Consider the following 26067-nt stretch of genomic DNA (forward strand, 5'->3'; position numbering starts at 1 on the left):
CATTTTATGTGCCTCATGGAAATTTTGATTTTTTTTTTTGTGCTTGAGATATAGTAGCTGAAAACTGCTATAGGCATTTAATAAGCATAATCGAAATAATTAAAAACTGAATTAAAAAGGGGTACTTTCCAAAAGTAATTTTCCCCTCTAAAATCTGCCAGGGAGAGTAGCTGATACTAAATAAAGTCTTAACATGTGCACCTTCTAAATTTATCGCTCTTTTTAAGTCTGGGATCTGTTTGGGACATCAAACCTGTTTTTACACACCTTTACTTCTTATAAAACCTCTTAAAATCTTCAAAATTTTGCATTATTATATATATATTTGTCAAGTCACCTGTGCTTTGTTCTATTCATTCAACTTTGTTTGTGAGGTCTGTTTCAGGGCTCAAAGAAACAGTTGAGCTATGGCTGAATGAATTACTGTATGATACCAGGCCAGTGTAATTGACCATGTGGTAGCTCTTAGCCTGCCAGAAACACAAAGAAAAATGTGCTAGCTTAAAATTCAGTTAGGCTAACATGCTTTTCTAACATTTGTAAGAAGCTGAAAGTGTGTCTGTGGTCAACATCCACAGCTCAGTTGATTGATAAAAATATGTAAAGCCACAATATTAATATATTTTTTTCCTGATTTGTTTAAAGAGAAAGGTAAGATCATAACATTTTGTATAAAAATAATAAATGACAGAATAATCCAGTAATGACAGATTGGATAATGACTGGAATTTTAAATATTTATTGAAGATAATAATATATGCATTATTATTATTATTATTATTATTATTATTATTATTATTATTATTATTATTATTATTATTTACATCAGCTCCTATAATTTCTTAGGGCAATCACTATAAAAATACCAAAGTAACTGAGGATACTAATGTGTTTAGTACCTTACCAAGAAATTGCCACCATCAGAACCAATGAACTGAAGGAACACAAAAAGCAAACATAACCCCAAGCAAACAGAGGAATGGAATATGATAAAAATACAGTTGGGCATGGGAATAGCTCTTTTTTTCAGGTTCAATCATGGAGAATCCAGTAGTTCCAAAACCCTGAAAATCTCTCAAGGCTCTTCTTTCCAGAAACTACTGCACAAATATAAGTAAACCTTTAACCTTGACATATTCGAGGATTTCTGTATCCTTTCCTGTCTTTTACACCTCTTTCCCTGTCAGGCCATGTCCTTTTCTGCTCTTTTTTCCTGGTTATTCTTCTCTACTTTCTGATGCTAACACAGCTGCTCTCATATTCAAGGCAGATGTTAGTTTTATGTCTTCAGGGACTGGTCATAATTTATAGAGCATTCAAGCTTCTTCCTTGTGTCAGTCAGTATCAAGGGAAAAAAGAGAGATACAATGACCAACAATATTGTTTGAAATGATGAATTAGACTGCATGTAAATGTGCTAGGGCAAAAGGGACAAAAAAACTTTAAGCAATGAAAAATTAGGATTTTGCATCTTTGAGTTCACAGAACACTGCTCTTTGCTAAAAAGAATCAGTACAAAAGCACTGGGAATCTCTGACTTTCAAACAAGTGTATGTCTCCACAAATCTTTTTGTTACAAATATTTTTTGTCTGTTATGCATTGAAAGTAAGCTTGTGAAGCATCATTACAATACCTGGAATGTATTATGAAAAAAAAAATATCCTCACAGACTAACCTATAACTAATACAAATATTGAATGTTTTAAAATCAAGTATATTAATCAAATAAGTACATATTAAATCTTACAAATGCATAAATAAAATGTGTTAGCTGGAGATTTGTCTGTCCAAGGACTGCAGTCCCCAGCATCAGATGAGCACTGTTTCCTTATTAACTTGTTGTGATTTTTTTTTTTTTTTTCCTAACCATGAAAAGGAGCACATCCAGGGACTAGATGAGTGACTAACCTGACAAGTGCAAGGAAGAAATTCTGGAAATGCCCTAAGCTGCTATTCAGAGATTTTCAACCTATCTATGTAGCACAATACCTCATATAAAATTTACATTAAAGAGGAATTGAAGTGATTACCTGGCTTTAACCTCCAGCTTTAGAAGATGGCTTGTATTGTCTGTTACATTGGCTTGATGCATTTGCACAGCACATGGTACTACCTATTTGTGACTTCCCATCTAACACCTCAGGCTGCTTACTTGAAATATTGAAGTTTGAGGGGTAGCATATCCTCAAAAACAGATAATCAGTTCTACCAGGGCTATAGCAACAAGGTCATCTATGCATCCAGTGTCCCTGTACAGTCAAAAGAGAGAAGTAGGCAGTTCTGAGGATGTAAAGCCAAGCGCCAAAATGCTCAAGGCTATCAAACAAACATGAGTCACAGGCTGTATCTGAATTCCTGTCTTGTTCTGACACTTAGGCACCTGAAACAAGCCTGAAAAATAAATGCCTGTCTGTTCAGTACCCTGAGTGGTCTTTGTGGTAGACACATATGGCAGTGTTTATACTAGTAGACTAAAAAGAGCTGTAAGAGGTGATCAGTCTATAGTTAAATGGTTGCCATTGTAGTTTCAGACAATGTAAATAGGACTTTTCCAACCAAAATGTAGATATGATTTCAAGCATAGCACGGGCCAAGAATTATTGCAAATAGGCCATCTGGATGTGGTTTTATTTTGGAATGTGAGAAACCAGCATGATTCATCTCAGCCTGAACTACGTGTCTCAAAAATGTCGGATGAATACCATCCTTCAAGGACATATTTATCTCTGCTGACTATAGGGAAAGATGTGGGTGACAGGTTCCAATGCAGAAAACTACATCATAAATATCTAAAGTTAGGTGATCTGAAGCACACGTCTAATGCTAAAATATGGAAAATGATTTGACAGCCCAAGCTAATTCAGTGGAACCACATGATGAATAATGACCAAGGATAAGATGTTTTTTATAACTCCTGTGTTAGATAAAAATGGACATGCAAATTTTATTCCTAAAACTGCATCAGTGACCAGAACATAATAATTTGGAGCCAAGTCAGAAAACCCAAAGGGAAAAATAAGGAGCATGTGGAATGCTGCCATGTATTTAGTACATTCACAGTTTTGAGCACTGACGCAGATACCTGCAGGTGGAACAAATATTTCATGGCACCCAATTATATCTTTCAGCACAACAATTCTTTTACTTCAGCTCCATCCATCTTTCAAATAGAGATTAGTAGATTGGCAAGCTAACAGCCCAATGGATTTATTTCTGAGATAATACGGTTGTATAGTAAAGTAATGTTCATGAGTGAGAATGGGATCTTTGATATGATGGTGGTGGTAGGGTAGGGGGGTAAGATATTGAATTTTGGGGAACACAGAGTAGCATTAACTGGTAGGAAATAAACACCAACAACTTGGTAACTGGGGAAAGCAGTGACCAGAGACATGTTGAAGCAAGATTACAACACATAATGAGAGAATGGAGCATGTCATAAGTGAAAAAGGAGAAATGAAAGAAAAGAAAGGAAACCTGGATTGACAACATACCCACATCTTATAGATGGAAGAATGGGACCTTGACTTGTCTGGGAGAAATGAGAGGCACAATGTTGCTTCCAAGGTTGCAACAAGGAACAGGACAGAAATCCCAGAGAGGAAATATGGGAATTGCAAGAAGCTCCGAGGGTTGAAGTGGAGGAATGCAGGGAGCCCTGAGTGTGATGCAAAATTGATTTCCATTGGCTTGATGTCCTAGTATTGATCGGTATGTAACATGCAGATCTGCATAGTGCTTTTCAAGTTCAACGTACATCACCACTATTCATTTTTACAACAGTTCTGTGACAGAGTTAAGCCCACAAAATGATTCATGACTGCCACTTTTTCACAGACTGTGATCAGTGAAGCTATTGACAAAAATATAAAGTATCAGAATTTGGTTGATCTAAACTAATTAATCTGTAAACATTTTCCTGTAATATGGAGAAATACGGTTGTATGTCGTTAAACAAGGCTTCACTATGTGAGTGCTATTTAAAAACAGGCTACAAGAAAATTGTCTATGATGATTCCAAATACTGACCAGAAATGCCAGCCCGACACCATTAAACTTTTTTTGTTCCTTCTTGTATATAGTTTTACAAACTTATTTTCCCCAAACAGAAAATTTTGGATCTTATTAGTATAAATATAGGGGACAATCAGATTCCCTTTGTGTCATTAAAATGCAACCACTTTCTCATCAGAGACTCTGACAAATGTGTTTACTATGCACCTAAGCAGTTAAAGAGAACTAGAGTAATTGGGTAGTAGAGCTTAAGGATTTATAGAGGAATCTGCACATAACTCTAGAAGAAAAGGGGAAATCCTTGTCACATGGCAATGACAAATCTCCCATTAACTTCACTGGGACTGGAGTTAGTCATAAACATTTGCTGAGAAAAGTTCTTGTTTAGTTACCTATGAATATTGTCACTTGAGGAGGATCACCTCTGATCAGGGCTCTGTATCACAGAAAGCACAGCTCATCTTGAATTGGACCAAATGTACAAAGATCCTGCAAGGGTCTCCATTTGGAAAAAGGATGGAATGGGGTATGAAACTTGTATGAAACTGGTCCTTCTGGAATCCTGCCATGGATGCCAGTGAGACCAAAATGTAATACAAACCACTTGGACCAAGCAATTCAGCTGGACCTACCAAATTTCCAAGATTTCTTTTCTATCAGATGAAAAATAAATGTAACAAATAAAGCTGGTATATATGAACTTCTTCCTTGAGTGATTTATTTATTTATTTATTTATTTTTGCTTAGTATTTCTGAAAATCTTCTTAATTTGCCCTTTATTCATGACTATTCATGACAGGAAATTTACCATTCTCTGTAGTACCACTCTCTGAGGGGACTGCAAGAACTTTCTACATCCAAGCAAAAATATTTACCATACATTCCTTCCAAATTGCTGCTATTATTCCATAAAAAAGAGTGTATTTTAAAGATTCGCTTATTTTGTCGAGAGCTCTTTTGGGAATGAAATAACGTAAGCATTAATTCTCAGAAGCATTGATTATTGCCAGAGAACATACGGCTGTTCAATTTAAAATACCTTTCTATTTCAAAATACCCTTTACTTAAATAAATAAATAAATAAATAAATAAATAAATAACACATTTAATGCAACCTTTAAATTGTCAGAACTGAAGAAAATTATTAAGAAAATCATTTGTTTTTTGTTTGGTTGTTTGTTTCAGCATCAGTTCTTTGTAGCCTTAAATTCACCAAAAATGTCAAAGTTTCAGCCTTGGTTTAACCTAAAACATTTTTATTTTTTTTCCACTTTTAAGAGTTCATCATTATCTGCTTGGCTGTACACCCTTGGTGCCAGCTCTTGCTGCTTTGTCATTGTATTGTGAACTTTTCTGCTCTGCTCAACCCACTGAGATGGAGGAGGTCTCATCCGGATTTTCCTATGGGGTGCAGGAAGAAACAGCAGCTTGGTAACAAGTTCCCTTTTAAACATGTTGCCATAGTAACAGGCAGACAATCTCCCTCTTTCCATAACCTTCAGACTGTGAGTTTTTCAAATGAGGGTGCTGTCTCTTTTTCTGCCTGACTGAGCTCTATTTTGGGTCTGTGAGAAACATTGCAGATATTCATTGCTTTTTCCTGCAACCTTTAGCACCCAAATGATGGGTCAAACTGTGAACCCTGCTCCTGGAATGAGGTGGTGGTGGTGTAAGTACCATGCACCCATACCAAATCTGAGACATCATGATGCTGGCTGGTTATTTATAAAGGGAAAATGAGTTTGTAGAAATGTGTAAAAGTGAAATGGAATGGCACAAGACAGTTGTTGTGAAAGGTGAAAAGGAACTCGGTAGTGAAAGTCTGAACTCTATAAAGAGTATTTGCTGGTGTTTATCCTACTACAGTCACAGTAGCACAAAGCCCCTTATGAAGACAAACTGAATCAGTGGCTGGCACTGTGAGGCAAAGCTGTGGTCATCTACATCCATGCTGGAAGTACCTCCACCACCTTGACTTTGCCCATATCAACTGTTCTGTTCTAGAAAGAGTTTAAGCAGTCCATAACAAACATGTGGAGGCAGAGCATGATTTTTTTTTTTTTTTTTTTCTGGAGGATTGACAAGCACATCACTTAAACTGCCCATCAAGGGAATACCTTTAAAAGGCTGCACGTTTTATCGTGTTAAAAGGAGACAAAGAAGGGAAGACACTTAGTGGAGCAGGCAGGCACAGTGAGGCATTCAGATGAGTCAGTCTCTCATCTTCACTGGAGCTGTTCCCCTGTCTACAGAAACATAAGTACTTTTGTCTACAGAAAAGTAAGTGCTGAGGATCAGCTGTATATCCAGGTGATCCAGGTCATCAGAGCATGAGGAAGAGAAAAACGTCCCTCATTTGCTAACATCCCACAATCCAAGTGTGAAGTATAACTCAAGCTGTTTTATCACCTTCTCCTCATGTCCTCTTTCTCTCTTTTCCTTGAAAAGGTCTTTCATTCCTTCTAGTGCAGATACTGGAGTTAGTATTCCAGATGTGGTCTAACAATTGGACTAAGCTTCTGTTTGGAAAAAATATTTCCTCTGCTACTGAACTTAGGAACCTCCTCATCTGGCCAATCCTGTCTGAATGCATATCTCATTTAGACCAAAAATATTTTGCTTCTTGGCAAAGTAACAAATATGTAAACTCTTTTGTATTTGGTAGTAGAAACAGATGAATAATTCATAGTAAATAAGCCATTTGATTAATCTTACACCCTTACAAATATCTTTTTGTGTTTGTGAATTGACCTTGGGCCTAATGGGATTTTTGCAGAGTTATCTGATATTGTGAGGTGTTTAATTTCTACAAATAACTTCTGGTCTGTAGATTGTTTGCAATCATTTGTTGCCAACAGCATAAAATTAAAATGCACAATATTTATTATGTTTGTATATGATGCTCAGGCCATATGATATAGTTCCATTCTGTGAATGAAAGCAATTCACAGAAATCTGCACTCAAGCATAAGTTCAAAATTTGTTCTCTGACAAACACTCCCCATTACTTCATTAACATTTTCTGAGGTCTTGATCATCACATCCATAATTTTCTACACTACAGCTTCTGGATAGAGGAAAAACAAGGATCTGATGTTAAATTATTTAGAAGTATGCTGGAGTCTTTTTTGTTGTTGTTGCAATATCTGTTCAGCTAGTCTCAATGAGCAAACAAGAGACAGTTGTTGGGGTGTCTCATATTTAAACCTGCCCATAAATTTAAAAGACTTCCACACCTCTATACCAAACTCTCTGTCTACATAATTTTATTATATGGCAGAAGGATAGTGCTGTGGTTAGAACTTGGGAAAGTTGCAGCCAGGATTTCCAGTTCAGATATGATTTTTTTTCTGTGGTCTGGGATAAAGCCATGGGAAGTGATGACAACAGCTACAGACAGGCTTGCCCTTGCCTCACCAGGCTAAAGTTAAACTTTGTGGGTATCTCTTGTAGACTCCCCACCTCTGTTCTCCATAGCACCAGTGTAAAAGTAGTCTCAGTACCTCCAAGGGCTGTCAGAGTGGAGATACATTCAGCCCACTGATATATATGTCCACTTAAGTATTAAGTATAATGTATAAAAAAATAAGTATAAAGTAAATTTAAGATGAAGTGCCTGTTACTATATCTGCTAACTACTGGGATGTTTCTGTAACAGTTTATTCTGTGTGGCCAAGCCTTTTGTCTGAGTGAAGTCCCATACCCTCCAGCCCAAGTTTACACCTGTTTAACTATCCCTGGATACTCTGAGGGAAGGCGAACTGAGGCATGGATCTGACACAGAGGACAGTTGAGTGTTTGTTTGTCCTTGGGAAATTTTCTTGTCATACTTGTTATAAGAAACTAAAATGTATAAAATGTCCACAGTGTTCAGACCGACTGTGCTGAGCAAGGCTGGGTAATTAGGTAGAAAGACAGACAAACTGGAAAGTCAGGCCTTTATTTATTTTTTTGATTTCAAGAACGGCTATATCCTTTTTTCCTTTCAACACATAAGGTCATAATGGCATGATCATGCAATCAAAAGTGATTGAATAACCATGAGTTACTGGCTGACACTTGAACCATACCAATTAATCAAAAGCATGACTGCAACAACCGTGAAATAAAAATATATTTTTATAACCCATCCCTAAACTCCCTTACAGTTTACTTTGCAACTAGGGCAGGTTAAGAACACTATTAGTAAATGCAACCCATTTTATATGTTTTAACCTTCTACCTAACATCAACTCAATATCCTTTCATTTCTTGTAGTCAGAACAAATTTACTGAAGCAAAAAGCCTTTAATGCAAATTTTCTTTCTTTGCATAACACTGGAAGCTAAATGTTTAACTCTCGTAAAATAAATGCTTTTCTTGCCTATAAAAAGGAGTCAAAATATGTTTTCAATAATCTATTTTCCCTCTGTACTGCGTGCCTGTAGTACCAATTAAAATCTATATTTACAGAAAAATTCACCCTATCTTCCATGTTCCCATGTTGGTGGGTTTTATTCTCTTTAAGTAGCATTTAAACATGGCACATTTTCCATATGTCTCTTGCCAAGATTGCACTATTTGTTTTTGACACCCAAAGCAAATTGTTGCTTTTCCCTACACATGCCTAAAATGAATAAGATTGTGAGAAGTTTCCAGTTTGTACAGAAAAGTATAGTACCACATGTGACATTGTTCAGATTTTATCTACTACTGGATAGAAGAAAGTTTGGAACTGGAAGAAATCGTTTCCTTGCTGAGTGAGTAGCTTGAGATCATGTTATGCCAGAGCTCTTCATCCTGCTATCATGCCCTGGTACCTTTATTAAGTTGCTTATTCCAGATGTTTCTAGTGAAAAGATCAGGATTTTTTGGTGTGAGAGTGAACCTTGTAACCACGAAAATACTTATCACCCTAATCTCTGTTAAAGAAATGGCAATGGAAAAGCTGTGCAATATTGTTCTTGAGAAAAGACTATGAATGCTTGGGTAAGCTCTTTTAAAAGAATCCATTGCATTTCTGCCTGTATTAACTAATGAGCTCTTTTAGAGGATCAATAATGTAACAGTTGAGATCAGTCCCTTCCCTTGATACCTTTTCCCAATTAAGGCAGTGGATCATTGTATTAATAATATTATTTAGTGATTATTCAGCATTTTCACTCTGGTGAAATACTATGCAAACATTAATTAATTCCCACCAAAGCCCAGAAACCTCAGTAGGAAATATTAAGCCTATTTTACAAATAAGGGCCTGGAGCCAGAGATCTTTCAATACCAGAGAGATTGTAGCTTGAAGATCCTTGGGACACTGAGCAGGTATAAGAATCCAACATAATGAATGGCCCTGCAGTTAGTTAGAACTACCATAAAGAATATCATCTCTGCTCTGCCTTGACTTGGGGCAATTACTGTACTTCTCAAGGAAAGCTCTCTCTTTTTTTTTTTTTTTTTTTTTTTTTTTTTTCTCTAGCAGTCTTTCAGACTGAGGCAGTTCATTCAAAAAAAAATATTAAATAGTCACTTGGATAGAAAATGAGAGACCTATTCCATAGCCCAGTGATTAGAGCATCCACACAGATTCTTAGAGTATCCACACAGATTCATGTTACTCTCCAGTGAATGCTTATCTTTATACATGTTGGTATTCTGGGCATTAATAATGGTTCAGATCACAGATTTGAAGTCAAACTCTCAGGTAACAACATAAAGAGACACACAAACAACTACATCTCAGCTGTCTACAGTAGCATAAATTATATATAATAGCATAAAACATAGCTGCTTTTATCTATACTGAACTCAGCTGACTAACCCTAAACTTTCGGAAAGTCTTGACAATTTCCATATTCCATACTATGCTCCTTTTTAACAGAGGTTCTTTATAAAGGGACATCATATGCTTTTACATTACTGATGGGATCCAGTCCACCTATTTTGGACATCTACAGTTTTGCAGTTAAGTAGGGAAGACAGTATTTTCCTTCCAGAAATACTAAAGGTATTCACTTCTCTCCGTTCATTATCTAGTGAACTTTGGCACTTACTAACAGAGGACATCAAAAGGGACCCAACACTTAGGAGCAAGGATAGCTCTTTCTTCCATTTTAGTGCCTTTTTTTCTGTCCTCTGGCCAGAAACTTCAGGACAGCTGAAGTTTTCTAAAGCAGTTTAGTTTCTTTGTAGAGTGGTTCTTTGTAGAAAGACTTTGTTCTTGTTTTTCTTTACTTTCCTGTTCCTCATTTGTGTTGATTCTTCCCCCCTCTGCTTTGTAATCAGGGTGCTGGATAATCGATCACTTTAGCATATATCTTTGTGTTAATCTTTGATTAACTATTTCATATGAGGCTCCTTAATCCTGTACACACTTAACATTTAATATTCTTGACTTTTATTTGCTCTTGCTTCAGAAATCCTTTATTTCTTTCTCAAATGGGAAGAACAGTTTTGACATACTTCTAGGGCATGAATCATTTTACCCTATGTTAAGCTTCTAAAGTAGGTCAAATCTGTTATGTCCTAGAAAAGTCTATCACTCTTCATTGACTCTAAGGGAAGTCCAGATATCTACAGTTTAGATCTACCTCTGAACTATGCCTCTAACAACTGTTCCAGCTGTTAGAGGCAATGAATTCTGTATCTGAACTTCTGCATATATGCTGTGAAACGGGACAGCAGGGAAAAATTAAACAAACAAAAACAAACAAACAAAACAAATGTCTAATAAGACTGAGAGACTTTCTCTTGTGACTTTCTGTGAATCCTCCATTGGATTCATTTGTGACATTGCTGGGGAGCCTCACATTTAATTATATCTTCCTTCTTTCACAATTATAATTTAGGCAGAAGCTGAGAAACTAGTAACCTTTACCAAACTGAATGATCTCCAGTCTCTTCCTTAACACATCCTTTGGTCCAATATTTGGAACTTAACCTTTTTTTTAATCTTACTTTTTGATATCAACTGGATATCAAAAAAGGCCAAAATAGATACTTTTACACCAAAGGTTTACAGAAATTCCTGATGTGAGTGTAACTGAGTCATGGCAACACTAACTGTTTCAGAAAATCCTGTTTGAAGAATTTATTTAAATATACTGACATCCCTTGTCTGAATTCATGCTCCTTGTTCAAACTGTTCTTTTTTTCCCCTTAATATAGCAAGTATGATTTACCTTCCTATCAATATGCAACATCAAAGTCAAGGTGAGAGTTTACAACATTGTTTTCATACACAAAGATATAATAACACAGAATAAACTGTTGCAATGTATTAACATGAACATATGCATAAGAGGAGAAAAATTACTATGTTCTAAAATGTAAGCGTGCTCACTTTGAATAAAGGGAGCTTTAACTAGCAATCATACAGAAAACACTTTCTGTAGTTCTATTCCAAAAATAACTACATAAAGCAATTGCATGTAAAACAATTTTTGATGGATTTTGCATAAAACAGTGACAATCCAAATATGAAATTCTGGGAACAGAAACTCAATTTTGCACAACATAAAAGGTATTAAACTGGCTGCACAGAAGCCAACGGGGTATTTTACTAATAGCTTTAAGATACAGATGTATCAAGATTTCACTTAGGAGCTCTACGAGTTTCTACTTTTTTGATGCTTCTGTTATTTTTTAAATTTAAATGGTAACATTAAAAAACTCTTTCTGTAATTATTGTGCTGTCTGGAGGGTAGAGAGAGAAAAGACAAAAGAAGGAAAGCTGACAATTTCCTTGAAAACCTTCTTTTGAATTTGCTGCCTGGACATTACCCAGAGCTGACGTCTTTCCACTTTTGATTCTCTAACCTTATGTAGCAGGTGAGAAACTCCTGGAAGGATGGGGCTGAGAGGCTTTTGACCACTCTCATTAACACCGCCTGGTGCCATGCTCGCTGTGGGCTCTGTGGCTGGAGAAAGGCTGTGCCACAGAGCAGCCTCCTGCCTCCTTACCCCCACGGCTGCACCCAGCCTTGGGGTACAAGCAGTACAAGTGACCTGAGAGACGAGATCTGTACCTAGCTCCTCCTCTGGCGTCCCTGGAAAACTGAAGCCCGACTTGAGCAGATCGCCACCCTCTTCTTCTGAAAAGACAGAAACAAAGTAGCTATTTAATAATTCTGATATTTCTGTTTATCCAGACATAAACTTGCCGCTGGTTTTGACATCCCAATGATACCTCTTACCATTCAGTATCTCTGATACTGTGATGCTGTTGCGGTGCTATGAGCTGCAGTATGTAATCTTTTTTTCCACTTATTCTAGTGGTGATTGAACTTTAAAATTTTCCCAGATATTTTTCCCATTATTAATTGTTCTTTTCAGCTTTGCTTAGTCATGTTAAGTTCTGTTCCCTTTTACCCTTTTTTAACCTTTTTTTTTTAATTTTATTTATAAAATGTATTTATTTCAGGAAGAGTCATTGTAAGTCCTCCAGTTGTACCTTTAGTACTTCCCAGCTCTGATGACAATAATGCCACTCTTGATTCTCAAGCCTCTTTCTCTAATTTTTATTCACTGCCTTTTTGATTCTGCATTTTTTTTTCTCCTATCAGTAACATTTACTTTTGTGCCACAGGCAAATTCTGTAATTTTGGAAGAGTGACTCAAGACCAGACAATATGTCTGTGCTGTATGAATGCAGTGAGGTGCACAGAAACCCACTAAATGGACTGAGTGCAGCTCTTAGCTACCCTGCCTATACAGCTTTCAGAATTGCAGCCTGTTACCTCTGCCTTTCACTCCCATCATGCTAGCATACAAATTAATTTGGATCTAAATCTATTTCTAACATGGAGCTATAACTGAGTCAGTAACACTTAGGTTACAAGAATGGCTTGAGAATATATAGATTAGGATGCAAAATATCAGAAATATGTTTCATATATGTACACAAAAACACATTTTTATTTATCATTTTTAATGCTTTTGTTTCAGTATTCATATTTACCAGTGTTTTAGTGAAATGGAAGTAGTTTCATATAGCCTTCTGCTATACTCTTTCTTTCCGTCTGTGCTACAAGCACAAACACCTCAGAGCAGTGAAAGAATGGAGTACTCCATAGTCCACCACTACATGTTCAACCAGCAATTCCTCAAAGAAAGGCAGAATCATGTATTACAGAACACAGTTCTGTCGTGCGCGACTGAGGACTGATGATTTCTAAATAACTCACAGGCAGATATCCCTGCAAATTTGAACCGACTCAAACATTTCTAAAGAATATCTCAATCTCTGTATCAGATATACTGTTTTTTGTTTTGTTTTTCTTTTTTTTTTTTTCCTTTTTTTTTTTTTTTTTTGGTTGGTTGGTTGGGTTTGGCTTACAGGACACACCATTTTGCCTGGTTTATTGCTCCATTTGACAAATACATGCATTTTATATATTTCTTGGTCTTGGTTGCTCTTTTTATTTATATTATGATTTTTTGGCAATTATGTCATTGAAAGCAAAATGACTGAATATACTCATGTAGATACTCAAAATATTGTTCCTGGTTTAGACAGTTCCTGAGGTTAAGAATACACAATAGATACCAATGTGAAATATAGCATAGATAATGCATAGAAAACAAGTCCTTAGGATGTTAAGAAAGTTGGGGAAAAGCTAATCTGTCAAACAAACATCTTACTTATAAGCTCACTTGTTAAATAAACTCACTTTGCTAGAATACAGCCTACTAGAGATCTCGTTAAGTGATGGATAAAAAGTCATACACAATTTAAAAAATGACTGGCATATGAATTCAAATTAAATTTCATTTTGAGAGGTAATGGACAACTCTAATTAAATAAAAGCACAAATTAGGCAGTTTCCATGGAGACTTTGCTCATCTGATTTGGCTATATTGTATAACTCATATGTGTATCCTCTAATTTGGCTGCACAGGAGTAACGAATCAAATGAAAGTTATAACAAAAAAATATTCAAAATGATCCTTTATATTCAAGTAAGTAACTTGATCTTACTTATAACTTCACAATAAAGCAGGTTTACATTGAAACAATAGTTTTGTATTTTTGAAAAAGAATATATTGATTCATTCCAAAATTATATAATGTATTCAGAAACACTTACAGAATGATCTAAGAAAATAAAATGCATAACATTATTTCTCCTGTGCCAGAGGTCAGCATTATTCTCACAAACACTGTTCAAAACTACACTAAAATTCTAGAGATGGTCTAAGCTAGAGTAGATATTTATGGGCTTGATATGTTTGAGAAAGAGACGCAACTTCATTTTCAAAATGAAAGATAAAGGCCACGCAACTGGATCCATAACTCAGATTCTGACTTTGCCGTAAGACTCCTGTGTAAATTTGGACAATTCAGTTATTACTTCTGCCTCAGTTATCCTGTTGAATTAAGCTTATAATTGGTTTCTTTTTGATAGCTATCCTGTATGAAAACATTTGTTAGCGTCAGTGAGTCTGTTGTCTAAAAAGCCTATAGAGAACATTAAAAAGTTAGAACTTCCATTCTGCAAAAAATCAGTATTCTATTTTGTAGAGGGTCAATCATAAATGTTTCAAAGGAACTTAGAATTCCCCTGTGATATACTGAGATTTATGAATCTGCATGACGGATATGAGTAGCTCTTAGTGATTAGTTTACTTCCTAAACATGAGGAGTTCTTATTTCTTTATACTTTATGACTATACCTATTCACATCACTAATTCATTGTTTAGACTGTCTTTTCAAAAGGCTACTGTCAGTGCCTTCAGCCCCTGAAGAGATTCAGTTTTTGTATTCTGCACTTATGAAGTATAAATTAATCTCAGTGGCTCTTGCAGCACATAAAGACAATCTTTGTGTGAGGTTGAACTGTACTTCAAAGTCATATTATTCCTTCAATAACAGACATACATAGACTTTGTTTGTTCAGCTTACTTTTTTTTTTTTTTTTTCCTAAGAATTACCATTTTTATTATGGACCATAGAAATGAAAAGCCTATCTTTCACTCATGAACACTGCAGTAACCTTAATATCTCATGGCAATGAAGCAAGGCAGATCATCACAGGATTCTCATGCATGCTAAAATTCAAGTGTCATAAAATACATGTATTCATTTTATGTCAATCACCTCCTCTGCCTCATAGATATTTCGTATTTCAGCTTGCCCATCGGTCAAGATGGTTCTACTGGTAGAAAGTTTTACACCACTGGATATGCGTAAAAATGGCAGTATTAGCTTGGAGTGTTTTGACTGGCAATGAATTGCAAAGAAAGATGAGATTACTAAAATAGGATGATTTACAATTTAAGGTTTAAAACAAAGTGAAGAACACATAGCCACTAGACAAGGACCACAATTACTAGCTAAAATCTTTTCTACACATACAAATGGCTGCATCACAGACTGGTCTAAATAGAAAGCAAAAACTTGTGTCTGAAATGGAAAATGAAAAATAGTGAGAAATTTCTTCAGTCTCAACAAGGCTCAAAATAATGACTAAAATGATAGGATTAAAAAATATAGAGATATCTGCTTCTGTGAAAGCTGGATGTATAGTAAAACAATGCTGTGATCTGCCTAAAGAAGAGAGCACACGCTGTCGTTTACATTTAATATCTCTTTTTCTTTCTGAAAAACTTGATGGATTTGTCATGCATTCCAGTGCAACACTGCACAGATGACACTTGAGACTGCGATAGGAAGCTTTCACAGCTGCAGTTCTCCAGACTTAAGCTTCAAAATATCAGGAGACATTTCTGAGCTGGAACCAGCCTGACAGATCCAGACTGCTTATTCAACCCTAAGGCTACTACAAATGCAGTGGGAAATGAAATGGGTCAGTGCTTGCAATCAGCTTTTGTCCTCAGAAAAGGCTGGATGTCTGTTAGGAAAGTGCCTCTGTTCCAGCTCTTCCTCGCCCTGCTGAAGAGACACTGCCTCAGAAATGTTCATTGACACGGGCCAAAGGAGCAAGGGAGTACACCATAGAGGGGATGACTGTGTGCCATTGCTCAGGCGGTTCAGGGTGTTTCTGATGAGTGACCAAGCACGAAGGTTGCCTTAGGTTCTTCTATCTGCTTTTCTGTGTCTAGAGATTAGGTTGCAGTACAATGTAAGTCCAAAATAAAACTGCTGAAGGGCACAGCATTACATCCCTGTAAGACCTGGGTAAAGGAGATGCAGCTAATCTCTTGGGGCCAAGTTTTCATTGTGCCTGAACTGCACTTGGTACTGGACTGTGAGTCAGTAGGATATTACTTTGTGTTTGTTGTCAGGGAAGTGAAATTTCTGTATGAGCTAACAGAGGTATTGTTTCTTCTATCCTGTTCTTTTCTGTGTGTGGTCTAAGTGAGCATTTTGACAGGCCCTGCACAGAAGCCATCTGCCATTGCTTCTTTTCCTTGGCTTGATAATAACCTTATCCATCCATCAAATTTTATCATCTCAGTTTTAACCTTTCGATCTGTTCTCTGAACCTGACATATCAGTTTAAATTTGCTTTTTTCACCTTCCAACTCTTGTACCAAGATATGTCTCTCTGTTGGCCCTCATTTCTTATGCATTCATTCTGCCCTTAAAAACAGGCATGCTGTTTTCATCTCCAGAACATACTTCTTCCATAACCCATCCATCCACAAAATAGGCCGCAGTGTCAAGAGACTTGCTGTTCACGTACTTTAGAAGGCCCACATCAGCAAGACTTATAATCAATTAACTGCCTTCTCCATCACAATATCAGACTAAGACAGAACTACAACTGCTATTGAATTCCTCAGTTTATTGAATTTTAATTTATTTGAATTTATTTGTTATTGGCCTTCTTTGGACCTCCCACTGATCTTTTTCTCTGTGTGCTTTTTTTTTTTTTTTTTCTCTTCATCCTGTAAGCTCCCTATCATAGCTGTTTTTTTTTTTTTTTTTTTTTTTTTTTTTTTTTTTTTTTTTTTATAATTTCTTTTTTATATAGCACCTGGCACATTAACTCTGACAAAGGATGAAAGAAAATGTCTGGATTAAACAGCAGGTGCAACTTCATTTGATCACATAATAACCAAGCATAAAATGTGTCCAGAGTATGAATAGAGGACTCTCACCATATCACTCCATGATCAGAGAAAATCAAATCACATCCTCCAGACTAGAGATATCTAGATACCTAGAAAAGAAACCTCCTGTATCTCAAAGTCCAGTAGTGTGCTATCCAATTAAAGCATTTCTTGTCTCTGTCCTTTGACCCCAACCAAAGATATCCCCAATCTGCTAAAGGGTATGTATCACTGAGAACTGTAATTATTCTCATCCTGATCTAAGTGAAATGACCAAATATCTGCATGCCTGCATATTGTTATACCTATTGTTATACTAATTGGCTCAGCTTGGACCTTCCCCAAGTAGCCAAACATTTGGCAAACATTTGTGGCAAACATTTTCTAGCCCAGACTCCAAGGGTTCACATCCAATCAATTCTACATGTATATAGTAAATTAGGCATGGGGAGGGCCCACTCTTTGGCCATGAAGCTAGTGGGCACGGTCATGCCATATCACATAATCACAGAATTTCTAGGTTGGAAGAGACCTCAAGATCATCGAGTCCAACCTCTGACCTACAAGTCCTCCACTAGAGGACAATATTGTTAGGACAATATCTTCTATAAGAGTCTGGCTCCTTATAAACTGTGTTGGGAATGGCCCCTTGCCCATGTTAACTTGCCGGTCAGGCCTGGGAATTATTTGAGAGATTGCAAATTAGTTGGCCAAGGACAAAACTAAGGCATGGCCTCCTCTCTAAAAGACATTGTAAATAATCAAATTCCTATTTGTTGGGACTTTGCCCTGGCTACATTTAATTGACTACTACAGATGTAGTCCAGGTGGCAGTACTGTCAAATAGTAGAATACTCTTGTCATTATTTTTGATAGCATGCTGACAAGGAGCAAATACACAGCAGGGCTAGGTAAATTCTGATTAAAGTAAAAATTAAAGATGATATTAGGCAGTTCAAGATTATTGTGATTTCCTTTGCAAGATGCTTGTGTGAAAACATTAACAGTAAGAGGAAGTCTGTTTAAGTAAGTTGCTTTCATTTTTCTCATCACAGACTCTTTTTATGGTTATTTCTATTTTTTCTTATACACACATAAAAGTATCCCTGATAGATCCAGCAGAGATCCATTTATCCCAGAAGCTGGTTCCAGTGCTGGTCCAAAGTGGATGCCAGAGAAAACAGCATAAGAACAGGACAAATATGTAGATTGCCTAGAAAACCTTTCCAACTGCCTGAAATCAGCACTTAAGGGACTTCCTGAGATGTAAGTTTAATCTAGATCATCGTTTTTAATAGCCACCAATGGATCTATCCTCTATGGATTCATCTAATCTTCTCTGAGCCCATTTATACTGATAGCCTCTACCGCATCCTGTGCCAATGCACCTCACAATTTAATTATGCGTTATTTGAAAAAGAATTTCCTTTTTGTTTGTTTATCAGGATGCCCGATAACTTAATTAAGTGCCCCTAGTTGTTCAGTGATGGAAAATAATGGATCACTGATTCCTATTCACTTTGTCTATATCATTTATAATTGTGTAGACATCTGTCATATCCCTGCCTCAGCTATCTCTTTTCCAAACTGAGGAATGTATCTGTTTAGTATTTTATCATTGTGAAGCCATTCTAAATCTTTCATCATCCTTCTCACTCTTCTCTGTTCATTTTTGTTGTTCTGCTATGTCATTTTTAGATGCAGCAGCCAGAAGTGTAATTGGCTTTACAGTATGTATTTTTCCAGTTGTGAGATGTAGTTCTTTGCTTTTTTTATTATTTTTTTATTATTTTATTTATTTTTTCTTAATATTTTCATCTGCCCATTTCATAACTCAGAGAATTCATTATTCATATTAAGTTGTGCCCAAGAGAGACAATTTGTTTGGCTTTCCAAACACAAACACATTTCTCTTATATATTACTCTAATAAATATTGAAGAATCCTGGCATTTTACTTAGCTTGGGTTACTAACAAGACTGCTCAAACCCAACAATCAGTCCTCCCCCGCCGCCTCCAGAAGAGCAGGACTGAGGAATTCCTGGTCTCTTGCTTTCATCGAATCTGTCCTCTTTTATGTAACACAGTGCCAGAGAGCAGGACTGTGAAACCAGGACTCGGCTGTCAGAGAAAGTAGCCAGGCACACAGCCTATTAAATCAAGGAGAGGAAGCTGGCAATGTCCCTGAGGTCCTATCTCTAAAAAAGCGTAAAATGAAGTATATTGCAGGGAATCACAGAAGCTGCCGGGGTCATCTTGGTCTTGGCAGCACCAACTCCCACCCTCTGGCTTTTGGCAGCTGAAAATTATCCACAAAACCCGTGTTACCTTAGCAATATTGTGGTGATCACCCTGAAAGGCTTTGGTTCACCATAGCAGATTTTTCTGAGCTTGCCAGCATCCTTTAACTCCTTGGAAGGAGCTTTCTGAGCTGCCTTATCCCTTTTATCCTGGAGATCTGCAAGTTCCTCTCCCTCTTCCCTGCACATTTCCAAACAATAAATGCAAAAAGGTGTAGGATGATGCTGCAGAGCATTAGGTTCATTTTTCAGTCATGCTGGAATTTAAATGATTAATTCATTTAAATAACTGTATCTCTCCTTATCAAAATTTACAAATGTCTTCAAGCGAAGAGAGAGAGACAGGGATAACACATTGTGTTCAGACACAGCTCTGTATGATCATGCACTTCAAACAGCCTAGGAAATTCCTAAAGCCCTTTCTTCCCTGATTTTGCACAGCTGAAAGGCTGTGTTCCTGAATGAGCCATTTACCTTTTACTGCTTTTCAGGATCTGTGAGAGAAATCCCAAATCTTATACATTATAAAGGGAGAACATTAAAGAATATATTATCTAATTATTGTGACTAAAAACCCCTTATTCCCAAGCCAAAGATTTCTAGATATCTCAGGAAAAAAAAAATATTAAAAAAAAAAATCTATCTATCTATCTATCTATCTATCTATCTATCTATCTATCTATCTATATAACTAGCTCTTCCTGCCTGCAGTTCTTGAGAATCCACCTTTTTTTACATGCATTTATCTGCCACCTACTGTGACAGCGCTTGGAAAGACTTGCAGCAACCTCCACAGTGGACACTTGAGGAGGTCCAAAAAGTCTTTCTTGGACCTTCACAGGGAGTAAATAGAAAATGGAGCTCAGGACCACAGTTTGCATGATTTTGTATAGCTCTTAAGGCTTCACTGTGGTGTCAGACAGGCAAGGGGCTTACTGAGTTTATTAAAAGGCCTGAAGAAATTGAAACATACTTAAAAGAGACCAAAGGGAGGATTAATACCAGAACAAAGTGTAGGGCATAGTTCAATGGTTAGAGAGAAATGTAAAAGTCACATAACTTGGCTTACACCCCTCCTAGAAGTATGCAAAAAAAACATCCCTGGATTTTCCTGGTTTACGATAAAAAAATACAGGATATTTTTAGTAGTGGACAGATGTAGGTACTCAACGAACTTTCTGTCATCTGCATATGCATAGAAAATACAACAGGCATTTAGAAAGAAAACACTGTAGATGAAATGGTTAGTCTTTTAAATATATTTAAAATGCTTTCTGATGAAAAGCATTTCTTTAAGACTCTCCTTAAAAATGACTGAGATCTCTAATGCAAAACTATGTTCGTCAGAGCATGTTTTCTATGACCTTTCCACTTTCAGGTTAAACCTAGAGAAACAATATGCTCATACCATGTTTATTTGACTACTTGATAAAAAACACAGTCAGATATACAACTATTATTACTAGCTGATCTTGGTATTCTGTTTTTACAGGTTTGTTTTACGGTAGGGCAAAATGTCTGAGCACTGTCCCTGTTTTTCAAATGTTTAATAAATAAGATCTTTCAACATTAGAGAACCAATGCATTCATTACACTGACCTGGGATATATGATAAGTCAGAGTGGTCACTGGTTTACCAACGTGGGTGACATTTAGCATGAAAAACCTTTGACCTTGCTGGGACGTGAAGGCACAGTCAGCACTTCCACTTGAGACTGAAATTAGCTGTCAGTAGCTGCAGCTGTGAAAACCCTCACCAAGGCCTTTTGACATTAGATGATGAAGCTCTATATTACCAGAGACAGAATGAGTATGGGTTTTCCTCTATGTGAAAGGTTAAAAGGAGAGCAGAGGGAGGGCTCAAATATATTTATTCCTATATTCATTCCTACACAAACCAATTTTAGTGAGGACTTCTGTGAACACGTAAGTGTTGGGGTGATATGATTGACAGCTCATGGTTTTTTATTTAGTAAATATGATTACATAAACTGTAATGTGCAGCTTCTTCTGGCAACTTAAGCAGATACAGAATGCCAGTATCTTTTGAAAGAGTTGTTTTTTCCTCTTAAAAATAGCAATAACTAAAACAAGGTTACTTCCTAGAAAGCACCACTGGTCTGGAGCAACTGTAGCAGGCAAAGACTGACAGATAGGGATTTGTTGTCCTATGTTTTCATTGTCCCGTGGATATTACTAAAGTTATGCTCAGCAGCTCAGACTTACTATCTTCTCCTAGTGTTTGGTCTTCATTTCTACCCCTTCACCCCCCAATACTCTTGTAACACTAGTCTTGCTCTCTCATCTGCTTCCTTTCATCTTTCCCCTTTTAACCAGTTCCATTTTTCCATCTCCCATATCCCTGTTTTTTTTTTTTTTTTCTTTTAACACTTCCCCACCATTATTTTTCTTTCTTTTCTATTTTTCCTGACCTCTCTTATTTACCTTCCAACTTCAGCTGCAATAATGTTGAAGTGCAAGTAATATGTCACTTGTTGAAGCTCACCTGAATATCTTGTTCATGCATGCATGCATGCATGCTCCCACTGTTTGCTCTACTCTAGTTATTTGTATCTCAAGGTCTTTAACATAGAACTGCAAATAGAAACAGCAGAGAAAATGTTTCCCCTTCCCACAGCAATTTTCAAATGAAAAAAAATCCCAACTTAGAATCAACTTTAAAATTAATAAATTTTTAAAGTTAACATCTCAGATGAAAAACAATTCCTGTATTTTTGAAATAATTTCAGTTTTGACATTTTTCATGAGGTACAGGATATCAGAAGCAACACACATTCAAGCTGGAAAAAAATTGAACTTTTAAAAATATCATAAGAGGGAGTTTCAACAATTGAAAATCTTTTTTTTTTTTTTTCTTTCTTTGTTTTTTTTTTTTTTTTTTTTTTTTCTTTTTTCTCCTCATTTTCAGTTGTAGAAGGGATTTGTTTGGACCTGACCCATAAACCAGGTTCAGGAAGGTTGCACTTTACAAAGAAAGGGCTTCTGCCAGGTTCCTCATGGTGAGCTTTTTCACTAATGCACTTGTTTAGCACTCTGCACAGTGGGTGCAAGCCTCCTCAGGTCCTTGCTGGTTGCCCTAGAAACTGTGTACTATATAGGAAGAATTTCTGTGATCACTTAGCATACACAGACATGCTAACATTTTGTGCTCGCAGCCCAGAAGGCCAACTGCATCCTGGGCTGCACCAACAGAGGAGTGGCTCGCAGGTCAAGGGAGGGGATTGTGCCCCTCTGCTCTGCCCTCATGAGGTCCCACTTGGAGTGCTGAGTCCACGTCTGGGGCCCCCAGCACAAAAAGGATGTGGGGCTGTTAGAGCGGGTCTAGAGGAGTGTCATGAAGATGGTCAGAGGGCTGGAGCACTTATTCTGTGAAAAAAGGCTGAGAGAGCCAGGGATGTTCAGCCTGAAGAAGAGAAGACTCCAGGGGCGACCTTGTTGCAGCTTTTCATGTCTGCATTTGTATTTGCAGCTGTTATACTCATGGGGGGAAACCAAAATTTCTTCCACATTTATGTGCTGCTAGTCCTACTTCAGTTCACAGAATCACAGAATTTTCTAGGTTGGAAGAGACCTCAAGGTCATCGAGTCCAACCTCTGACCTATGTTATGCATGCATAATAGGTTCCGGACCTTGCTAACTGTAAGAATTTCTGATGAAGACCTGATGAAGGCCATGTAAGACCCTCTACCCATGCAGAGCCAAAGTCCCTGACATTATGTACATTCCTCTGCTCTTCTGCTCCCTGTATCTGTAATAGGCCAAAGGTACTTTTGACAGATGTCGGTGTGGCCCTTTACTGCCCTGGTAACAATGCATGGTCGGAAATATGTCCAGCTTGTTCTTTGGAGAAGCTTACACAGCTGACAAACTCAAGAAAATAATTTTGCAGTGATATAGGATTAAATACTTGATCAAATTCTGACTGTTTAATGTGTTTTGGTATATAAGGTCATATTTTGTGTACCTACCCATCTGCCTGTAAGTCAAATTCATTAAGCTGTATCATGGCAGTAAAAGTAGCTGGAATTAGCTCGTATTTCCTAGTAGTACAACGGTGTAAACAAGTTCAGTTACAAAGGCCTGGGAGACACAAAATCCCTTGCTCAGCTCCAGCAACCCTATGGTGTGGCAGGGCCCTCACTTCAATCTGGTAATCATAAGCACAAAATATACAGGAAAATACTACATCATCAAATTTATAGTTACATTTTGAACAGTATTGTTACCTTAATACAGTATCATTGAATTGCAATCTTGATTTAAATCTGTTTAGGACACCCATTTTTTGCTGGGATGTTCCATATAGTAGCAATACATGGGCAGTATTTGAGCCAGGGCTGTGTTTAAGGGATGCCTTCTCCAGGGAAGAGGAACGGCTTGTCCTAGAGTCTTAAAGCTCACATTACAAAAGGAAAACAAATGATTGCTGTTGGGCCCATTTTACTTCTTCATGTCTTTGTTTATTCAAAGCCATAAATAGGGCCACCAGAAAGGTTAGGGAGCTGCAAATGGAAAACTGAGAGTTTCATTTCTGGTGCATTGCTCAAATCAAGCCCAGACTGGTAGTGACAAAGTCATTGGCTGAAAATGAATTAGCAAACTCTGTCAATTCCCACAGGAGACATGTCCATCACTAAAAAACTTTTACCTACTCTTTGTTGTCTCAGAATGAAAGGGCAAGGGGAATAAAATAACCTGTCAGCTCCCCATGTTCTCGCCCCATCAGAGTCAAGTCACATCAGCAAGATGGTATTGGGAATCTTGCCTCCACATACCTATTATTCACCTATGTAATTGGATATGGTTCCTAGGCTGTCATTCTGGTATTTCTTAAGGACATTTGAGAGTGCTTCAGAAAGCAAAACTGTATTTGTTCTGCAGAAATCCATGAGTAAGACCTCCGCATTTTTAGCAAATTTGGTCTCCCAGTAATGGGATTTCAAATGGGTTTAAATTTGTATTTAATTTCTGCTCTTTCAGGACAATGGCAGTGATTAGTAGTAATGTTTGACTTCCAGTTCCAATTTTTTTATGCAGCTGTAGTGCCGTCTGAATTTGACTGCTGCTTTAATGATTACTAATGACTTTATTTTGAAAGTAATATAACTTTTTGTATTAATTCTCTGGACTGTAAGCAAAAAACCAAATTGTGTTGAATTATGCAGTCTTTTCATACAAGACCTTCAGTTGGATAAACTTTATTTGGAGTCAGACCAAAGGAAAATGCCAAAGTCACTGAAAGCACACCATGTATTTAAACGTAACAAGAAGAACATGACTGTGTGAAAGAGGCAGCTAAAACTAAATACAGCACAATCACAGCATCCTGATAAAGAGAATATATCAATGACTTTGCAACCATCAGTTTCTATCACTGAAGCTGTTTCTTGTGTTAAACTTGAGTAGTGGATCCATTGTTCTTAAAGACAGAATAATCTCCCATAGGACAGCAGTTTGTATGATCAGAGCTATGCTCCGTGCTGTACACACAATTTCAGTTTATTTTTCAAAATATAGCATGCCTTATTGTATACATCCCATCTTCTTGGATTTCCCGAATAATTTTTAACATGACTTATTCCTTGAGGGAATAATTCCCTTTTTGCTATTCTTAGAAAACACTTTGAGACCTGATTTTTTTTTTTTTTTTTCCCCCATGAATGCATCAATTTTTGATGAAGGTTTCCTGTCCAGTCAAAGAGAGAAGGAAATCTGCCTCAGAAGAACTTGCTAATTTTGATACTGGATCAAATTAAGAGAAGCAGCTGTTAGCTGTTAGTTTATCAGAGTCAGGTTTGGGGCTAGAAAGCAAGTCCCCCACATTTTGATCAAGTGCTTAAATATCTTTATGTTCTGCCTTTGATTTTTCCTTAGTTTCTTCTGTTGGAGATATTCAAATTGATTTAAATGAGTAAATATTCAGTAAGACATAGGGCGGTGGATACAGCATGCCAAAAATCAAGTAAAGCTAAGAAAATTTTAAAAATCAGAAGATGGTATTTGTGTTTCCCATACTGTCACCGTTGGCCATACCCCTCTTCTGCTTGTCATTAAAAACAGAACAAAATGAAACAAAACAAAAGAAATAAAAAATGATGAAAAGTTTCAGTGTGTACTGGGTGAGTCTGGCTGGGATGAAGCTAAATTTCTTCATGCCAGTCCACAGGGTGCTGTGGTTTGCATTTGTGGCTAATAGAGGGTTGATATCTCACCAGTGTTTTGCCTGTTTCTGTATGGTGCTTGCACTGTGCCAAGTCTTTCTCTTTTCCCCCTTATGGAACAGAGCCAGGACTGATGACCCAAACAGACTAAAGATATGTTCTACATCATACAACATCGCATTTGGCAATAAAAGCTCAGGGGAAGGAGGAGGAAGGGGGTTCACCAGTACTTCTCTTCCCAAGCAACCGTTATGGGTGCTGAGGCCCTGCTTTCCAGAGTGGCTGGACACCTGCTTGCCAATGGGGCATAGTAAGTAAATTCCCCATCTTGCTTTGCTTGCTCATATAGCTTTTGCATTACCTATTGAACTGTCATTATGTCGATCCCCAAGTGTGCTCGCCTTCCTTCCTGGGAGTGAGCAAGCAACTGTGTGGGTGTTTGGCTGCTGACTGGGCTCAACCCACCACACGGTGTTGTTGCAATTCTGAAAACCTGCAATCAAGATAAGTCCTGAGATAGTGGAAAACTGCTTTCTGTTCAGACCAGTGCAAAGCAATTGTTCAGTCCCTCAGATAAG

At 37.2% G+C, this 26067-nt stretch overlaps 1 protein-coding gene across 22 annotated transcripts in view; it reads right to left on the reverse strand.

Moving 5' to 3' along the window:
- Nucleotides 1-26067, reverse strand: part of DLGAP2 (DLG associated protein 2) — a 478278-nt gene that overhangs the window by 101839 nt on the left and 350372 nt on the right. For 13 of the 22 annotated variants that reach the window (XM_084515993.1, XM_084515997.1, XM_084515996.1 and 10 more), the window contains one exon: nucleotides 12016-12081. The exons of 8 other annotated variants lie outside the window; for them this stretch is intronic. In XM_084515993.1, the coding sequence (XP_084372119.1) occupies nucleotides 12016-12081 (66 nt within the window). Of the gene's footprint in view, nucleotides 1-11806; nucleotides 11954-12015; nucleotides 12082-26067 lie in introns of those variants that run through there. One more of the 22 variants, XM_084515992.1, reaches the window with a different exon arrangement.

Source organism: Aythya ferina, assembly GCF_964211825.1.
Source record: "Aythya ferina genome assembly, chromosome: 3".
NCBI classification, from domain to species: Eukaryota; Metazoa; Chordata; class Aves; order Anseriformes; family Anatidae; genus Aythya; species Aythya ferina.